The 8398-nt window shown below is 37.1% G+C and overlaps 1 protein-coding gene across 1 annotated transcript; it reads left to right on the top strand.

The window, feature by feature from the left end:
- Nucleotides 409-6871, top strand: LOC105158940 (probable beta-D-xylosidase 7). The gene is made up of 6 exons (XM_011075857.2): nucleotides 409-917; nucleotides 1014-1316; nucleotides 1430-1599; nucleotides 1721-1818; nucleotides 5152-5919; nucleotides 6240-6871. The coding sequence occupies exons 1-6, from the start codon at nucleotides 468-470 to the stop codon at nucleotides 6827-6829; spliced, it is 2379 nt and encodes a 792-aa protein (XP_011074159.1). The 5' UTR covers nucleotides 409-467; the 3' UTR covers nucleotides 6830-6871.

Below are 8398 nucleotides of genomic sequence, written 5' to 3'. Positions count from 1 at the left end.
TAGTCAAATAAAATCAATATAACAACTTAAATTTCTACCACGATTAATCGATATTTGCAATGATTTTTAGCTATGATAAAAAAATTTGATATAGTTTTAGCTACGATTAATATTTTGACCTCACTTGTACAAACAATAGTTAATGACTGTTGCACAACTGTGGTTAATTTACATTTATCATAATTTTTTCTTTAAATTATATTAATTAATTGTAATGAGAAATTATATTTCTTCTAATGTAATCATGTAATAATTATATTAATCATTAATCCATTGAATTTGACCGAATTTAACTCAAACTGTAAATTTCCGTAATCCACTCCAAAGCATCTGTAATTTAAGCACAGAACATTCCAAATTATCACAGTTATCTGTAATGAATACACACTCCACTTTCAGATTTCTTAAAAAATAAATAAATCCACCCACGATGAAACGTGTTTTTTCATCGAAACCCGCTTTCTTCAATGCATAAAACACTTTCAGTTTCTTTCCTCAACAAAGAAGGAAAAATGAGTCGCCATTTTTCTCTCTACACCGTCGTAATATTGCTCCCAGCCATTTTCTTCCTTTCAGCAGAATCCGATCACAGTCCTCCGTTCTCATGCGACCCCTCAAACCCGTCGACCAAATCACTTCCGTTCTGCAACACTCAGCTGCCCATCAGCAGTAGAGCGAAGGACCTCGTCTCCCGCCTGACGCTGGACGAAAAGGTGCAGCAATTAGTCAACACGGCGGACGCCGTCCCCCGCCTGAATATCTCCGCCTACGAGTGGTGGTCGGAGGCGTTGCATGGCGTTTCTCGCCACGGAAAAGGGGTTACTTTCAATGGCACCGTCACGGCCGCCACCATGTTCCCTCAAGTCATTCTCGCCGCCGCTTCCTTTGATTCCCAACTCTGGTATCGCATTGCTCAGGTATGTAAAATGAAACACCAATCAGTTTATTACAGATCGAACAGTGAGACTGCTATATATATATATTTACATTGTTATTGCAATTGTTAATTATAGGCAATTGGAGATGAGGCTCGGGCAGTATTTAATGTCGGGCAGGCAAAGGGGATGACATTCTGGGCACCAAACATAAATATATTTAGGGACCCGAGGTGGGGGAGAGGGCAAGAGACACCTGGAGAAGACCCTTTCGTCGCCGGAGAATACGCAGTGGCCTATGTCAGGGGAATTCAGGGGGACAGCTTCGGCGGCGGGCAGCTCAGAGACGGCCACCTCAAAGCCTCGGCGTGTTGCAAACATTACACTGCCCATGATTTGGACAACTGGAATGGCGTTACTCGTTACGTTTTCGATGCAATTGTAAGTGTCTCGTTTCATCAAATTTATTAAATGGAATCGGATGTTGCATTAAGATTTGAAATAAAGGAATCCAAGAAATAAGATTTAGTATGAATTTTTGTGTATATAATAAGGTAAGCAAGCAAGATTTAGCGGATACCTACCAGCCGCCATTCCGGGCATGCGTGGAACAAGGCCAGGCCAGTGGCATCATGTGTGCTTATAATCGTGTCAATGGAGTCCCAAGCTGCGCTGATTACGACTTATTGACAAAAACTGCCCGCCAACAATGGGGTTTTCAAGGGTAAGATACTCGGGCTGCAGTAAATTTGGAATTACAAATATCACATGATAAGTTTATTGCACCCAATTATTATTCTATCGACTGTAATTGTATAAAATACTTCTCTTTTCCATTCACAAAGGTACATTGCTTCTGACTGCGACGCTGTTGCAATAATTCATGACCAGCAAGGGTATGCCAAAGAGCCTGAAGATGCAGTTGCAGATGTCCTTAAAGCTGGTACGCCCTTTTCCCTTAATTAGCACAATAATTTTTCAAAATATAAGTAACTAATTTAGATTCGGAAAACAACAATCCAACTTCTGGAGAATCCCATTGTGGCACCTTGTGGATAAAGAATTTTTTTTACTCAAACCTGGTCGATAGAATCAAATCCATCATAAACTAAATGTGATATATTTATCATGTAATTAATCACTTTTTTTAAATTATACACAAATTATATAATAAATATATTACACTTGTCATATAATTAATTTAAAATTTATCAAATTCAATTTAAATTAAAAATTTCAACCAAAGTGGATTTAAAATGAAATTTTCCCCTAGGGACCATGAATCTAGGTTTACATAGACGAGCGAAGATTGGTGGCTCACTTGGTTGTCCTAACACAAAGCACGCTTCTCTCGAAATGAGTGCTCTATTCATTCTGTTGAGAATGTTCTCAGCTTTTACTCTCTGGACATCATACATCTCAGGATCTCGTGCGCATACACTTTGATGATCACTTTAACATCATTCATGGCATGCTTACCAACTTCTCAAACATTTTAGTTTAAGTTGAATTTAATTAAATTGAAGTTAATTATTTATACAACTATATTATACTCATAATATAATTGGTGTACCACGTAAAAAAACAAGTCATTGATTTATGAAATATATAATAATTAATATTATGATATAATTAATTTGAGTGTGAATTCCCACACTTATTGCCAAATTTTGGCATTCATATTCCAATCACAAAAATTTGAACAGCCCACATGCTATTTTAAGACGAATTCCCCATGCCTTAGGAAATTGCTATTGTAATGATAAGCATGTTAGTTTCGGACCAAGTTCCAAACCTGCCAAGTGTTGTCAGATAGGGAGGAAATAAGAAAAGAACCCCAGTTCGGACCACACTTGGAAGTTAGAAGGCACAGCAGGTTATTGCTAAAGTGATGGTTTTTCTTTAAGCAATATATATTTGGGGTAGTTGGTCTATGTCAAATTCGATTGAGAAAATTGTCCCAATGCGAATCCAGATATGGACTTGATCAGAATCACCAAGTCCTCCATGAGGACATGAAATCTAGGGGCGTTTACGGTGCTGTTTTAATTTTTTTAAATTGAATTGTCTTTAGCGATTTTATAATGTATTTTTCCTATTTCTAAAATAAAACAATTAAACACCTCTCATTCTTATTACTTTTTCAATGAATAAAATAAAAAATTAAAAGGTCGTCTTATTCAAAACCCCAATTATGACATTCCTTCTCTCCCACTTCATACCTTGGAACGCACCGTTCTTATAAAGATAAACGCGCTTTCACATCTTCTTAACCCGAAATGGCTTGGGAAAGGAAATGTTCTTTTTTTTTAGGGTACTTTCGAGAATAGATCCAGTGGAGATGGGGTAATAATTTTTTAAATTATCACTTTTAAAATTAAAACTAAGGATGCGATTTTGTGCAGTTACGGGTGGTTTGGCGGTTTAGTACCTATAACAAAATAAGACAAAAAAATAAATGAAACAAGTGGTTGTATGTAGCAAGTATAAAAAATCAATATTATGCACCATAAACCACCAACACTCTCCATAATTTTAAGTAGATTAAAATATAAGATCATATATATTAATCCAACAAGGAAACACTTAATCAAACAAAGACTAATGGTCAATTTTAGAGAGAACAGATATAAAAGACAGAAGGATAGAACAAAGAAAGCGGTAAGAGAGAAAAGAGAGAAGAGGAGAAGGGGGAGAAAAAAAAACAAGTGAGAAAATTAATTATTTTATCAAATTACTCTATATATAATCTAAAATTTTAATTATATATTTAGTAGTGCAATGTTGTTTTTGGCGGTCTTTTTAAGTTCTAAATTAAAATCAAACCAACAATGCGGTGTGATTTTACTTTAAGTTTAGAATTATTGTTTAAAAAATAAATTATGAAAAACAGTTCAATTCAATTTGATTGGAGCAGCTTTTAGCTATTTTAAATTTTTTTGATCACTCTTGATGGAACCAGTGCTTCTTACGGCTGTGTTCCAACAATTTAGTGAGTGTCTCATCTATTTGGTAACTTGTCTATAACCACACGAGACGGATAGGAATTTTGAGTTGAGAGATGAAAATGAGAAAATTTTAGCTTTGACTGGGTTTAGTTGGAAACGACATTAGTCATAAACTACTGTCAATTTATTTCCTTGTGAAATTAGAAAAATTTAAAAGACTATGAAAATGAAAGATACAAAAAATCTCTATATTTGAAAATTAATGCAAATAAACCCCTTGGACTGGAAGGCTGTGTGCATTATTTTTCAAATATCAGGGAGATTTTATGTATTTTTTTCTTTTTACAGAGAATTTATTTAACTTTTCAAATTCCACAAAAGGTGATTTATATTTAAGATAGCCCTTTTTAAGTGTGATGATTCGTAAATAATTCTTACATAACGAGGACCTATAAAACTTATTATTGTCAGAAAGATCCCTTAATATATACAGTTACAATATATGGTTCAATCTTACATTTCACATGTTCGTGCTGCATTATGTCATATTTCTTTAAATACACACACAATATGGTAAGTTTTACATATAATAACATGTATATGTAAATTTTCATTGTATTCATTGTAAATAGTATTTTTAGTCCATAAGTTAGGCCTATGTCACTTTTGGTCCCATTTATTATGAAATTAGCACTTTTAGTCTCATAACTTAAAAAATTAGTACTTTTGATCCTCATGCACTATTTAATCTATAATTTAAAGATGTAGGCGTGCCTAACACGTTGCAGTTAAGTATCTTAGGTTGGAGGAAAAATTTGCTCTTTTTCCAATAGTAGCATATGAGTGCTTCAGTTGGCCTACTTGATTCACTTGTAGAGGACATGATTCTTTGTATTGCTTTTACTTGGTTTCAAATTATAGAAATATGGGAATAATACGATTCTATTTTTGTGAAAGAAGAGAGAAATCGTTATGTTTTTTGGTCTTAATTTTCTTCAAGATTTATTTTTTCCTCAAATGTAGTTATTTATTTTTTCCCAAAAATGGTCCAAGCTGGAAAATAAATCAATTTTCTCTCCAGCCAAAATTACTTAACGATAACGTGCTAGGCACGTGTGCTACACCATTAAATTATAGACAAAAAAATGGAAGAGGACCAGAAGTACTAATTTTTATAAGTTATGAAATTAAAAGTGCTAATCTCATAATGAATGAGATCAAAAGTGAAACTAATCTAACTTATGGGACAAAAAATATTATTTCCCCTGTGCATTAATTACGTAAAGGGTTCCTCGAATATTTTGCTCAAAAACAAAAACCTTGTACAGGCATGGATGTGAATTGCGGTGGCTATTTGAAGAAATACACCACGTCAGCTGTTGCAAAGAAGAAAGTATCAGAATTGGACATAGACAGAGCCCTGGAGAACCTCTTCTCTGTCAGAATGAGACTAGGGCTTTTCAACGGAGATCCAAGAAACCTGCAATACGGAGACATTGATCCAAGCCAGGTCTGCAGCCAAAACCACCTCGATCTAGCCCTTGAAGCTGCAAAATTCGGCATCGTCCTCCTCAAAAACGATGTCGGCCTCCTCCCGTTTTCCAGGGCAGGAACCAAGTCGCTAGCTGTAATTGGCCCCAACGCCAATGACTCAGGAGTGTTTCTCGGAAACTATGAAGGCCTGCCTTGCAAGAAAATAACTATTCTTGAAGCACTTGAACAATACTATGTCAGCAGCACAAAGTACCACCAGGGCTGTGACTTTGTCAACTGCACTTCGGCTTTTATTGATGAAGCAGTGGAGACAGCAAAACAGGCGGATGATGTTGTATTAGTCATGGGATTGGATCAAACGTTGGAGCGGGAGAAACATGATAGAGTGGAGTTGGGGCTCCCTGGAAAACAAGAAAGTCTGGTTATAAGTGTTGCAGAAGCAGCAAAAAGACCTGTTGTGTTGGTGCTGCTGTGTGGTGGCCCTGTTGACGTGTCTTTCGCGAAAGAGAACCCAAAAGTTGGGAGCATTTTGTGGGCTGGTTATCCAGGTGAAGCTGGAGGAGTTGCAGTGGCACAAACTTTGTTTGGTGATCACAATCCAGGTGATTTTCATGCTTCGTTATCGTTTCGAACATACAATACTGTTATGATTCAAGTTTGATGGATGTGTATTTAAAATTTTCAAATTCATAATAATAAATTTATCAAGTTTGGATAAGTTCATGCTGCAAAGAATTTCAAATCTTGGAACTTTCAATTTGAACTATATTTTGCGGCATTGCGATGAAATTCAAATCCATTTAATATATAATTATTTAAAATTATTACTTGAAATCCTCCAGTCAAATTCAAATTCTCTTATCCAAACACAGCAGAGAAACCTTGATCAAAACTAATTGAACTACTTCTTGTCAATTCACAGGGGGCAGACTACCAGTTACATGGTATCCCAAGGACTTCGTCAAAGTACCAATGACGGATATGCGGATGCGAGCGGATCCATCCACCGGATATCCAGGCCGAACATACAGATTCTACAATGGCCCGAAAGTGTACGAATTTGGCCACGGCCTCAGCTACACCAACTATTCTTACAAGTTCGTCTCAGTTAGCCAAAACACCCTCTTTCTGAACAATTCATTACATGAAAACACAGTCAGGCAATCCGGTTCGGTTCCTTTTGTGCCAGTCGCGGAACTGGGAACACAATCTTGCAACAGAATGATGTTTTCGACAAAGGTGAGAGTTAAAAATCCTGGAGAAATGCCGGGTAAGCATCCGGTGTTGTTGTTTGTCAGAATTGAGAATGCTGGAAGAGGGAAGGCTATGAAACAATTGGTTGGATTTCGAAGTGTGAGTTTGAGTCCTGGAGAAACTAAGGAAATCGCATTTGTTGTCAATCCCTGTCGGGATCTTAGCTATGCTGATGAAGATGGTGTGATGCTGATTGCAGAGGGTAAACTTTACCTAGTCGTGGGAGACGAGGAGTATCCTGTTAATGTAGTAGTCTGATGTTAAAAGCTATATAAATAATACTTTGCTAAATTATGAAGAGAAAAGTTTTACCCAAATTAGGACTGATTGATTCAAATCAGTGACAAAGTAAAGGTACAATTATTTAAATAATGCAAAAAAAAAAAAAAAAATTACAGATTTGGTGTGAATTGAGAAACTTCAAAATTCTGAGCGGCACCGCGGTGTTCCACCGCGGTGCCAACTTTTTAAATTAAAAAAACAAATTTCAAGTGTCACCGCGGTTCTTCACCGCGGTGACACAGAAATTTAAAAAAAAAAAATATATAAACGGCCACCGCGGTCAGTGACCGCGGTGGCTGAATAAAATATAAAAAAAAAATGAACAGGTGAAGAACCGTTATCTGAGATAGCGGTTCTTCACCAGGACCGAAAAAAAAAAATTGGTCAAAGTTGCAGCCTGCAATTGCAGGCTGCAGGTGCTGAGCCACCGCACTCACGCAGTGCGGTGGCTCAGAAATTGCTTTCACGTGAATACATTGCAGCTCACACTATTTTAAGTGTGAGCTGCAATGTGAAATCTCACTCCACCGCAAAGCAAAGCACTACATTGTTTTCATCTTCCTCTTTCTCTCAAATTCTTCTTCTTCTTCCTCTCGGCTTCATCTTCATCTTCATATTCATCTTCATCTTCATCTTCCTCTTCCTCTTCTCGGCAATTTTTCTTGTTATTCCTCTCAGTTAATTTTGAAAAATTTTTAAAATTAGTATGTCTAATTTTGGCCCTATCGATACCAGTGTTCTGTACGGGCAATTAAATCATCGGTCTGAGGATGTATCTGAAAATCCGGATACAACATTATCCGTACGACGTGGTGATATAGCCTTTTTTCGTGTCCTCCAACTAGCACCACGTCATATACGTGTTTTACAAGTACTCCAAAATATGGGGTTTCTTGGTGTCTTGCAGTGTGGGCATGTTGAAATTGACACCCACTTAATTACTGCATTAGTAGAGAGATGGCGCCCCGAGACACACACATTTCATTTTACGGTGGGCGAAGCAACCGTGACATTGCAGGATATCGCGATCATCTGGGCACTCCCGGTGGAAGGTAATCTTATTACCGGGGTAGATAGAAGGTATAATACCCAACAATGGCAAAATTATTGTCATGAACAGTTGGGTTTTATTCCAAACGAAGATGCTTTTAGATGGTCGAGAATAAAATTGTCAGTGTTATATGAGTATTTATTAGAAAATACATGTGATGATGATAGCCCATTTGAGGCTGTGCTACAGGAGGCACGGATATGTGCCATGTGCATTCTTGGTGGAGTGTTGTGCCCTGATGCTACAGGGAACACCGTGTCATTATTATATTTACGGCATATGGAAAATATTCACGAGGAATATACCTCAAATTGGGGTTCAGCTGTGTTGGCCTATCTGTACCGGGAGCTATGTACAGCATCACAAAGAGGGAAAACTAATATTGGCGGTGCCATGCAATTATTGCAGATATGGGCATGGTCTCGCATAATAACACTTGCACCCGTTCCCTCGAGTGAAGCTTCATCTCTAGTGCCGACCATTATTGACCCTGA

This window comes from Sesamum indicum, linkage group LG3 (genome assembly GCF_000512975.1).
Source record: "Sesamum indicum cultivar Zhongzhi No. 13 linkage group LG3, S_indicum_v1.0, whole genome shotgun sequence".
Classification (NCBI taxonomy): domain Eukaryota; kingdom Viridiplantae; phylum Streptophyta; class Magnoliopsida; order Lamiales; family Pedaliaceae; genus Sesamum; species Sesamum indicum.
Note: the sequence above shows the minus strand (reverse complement) of the source record. Positions and strands in the feature narration are given on the sequence as shown.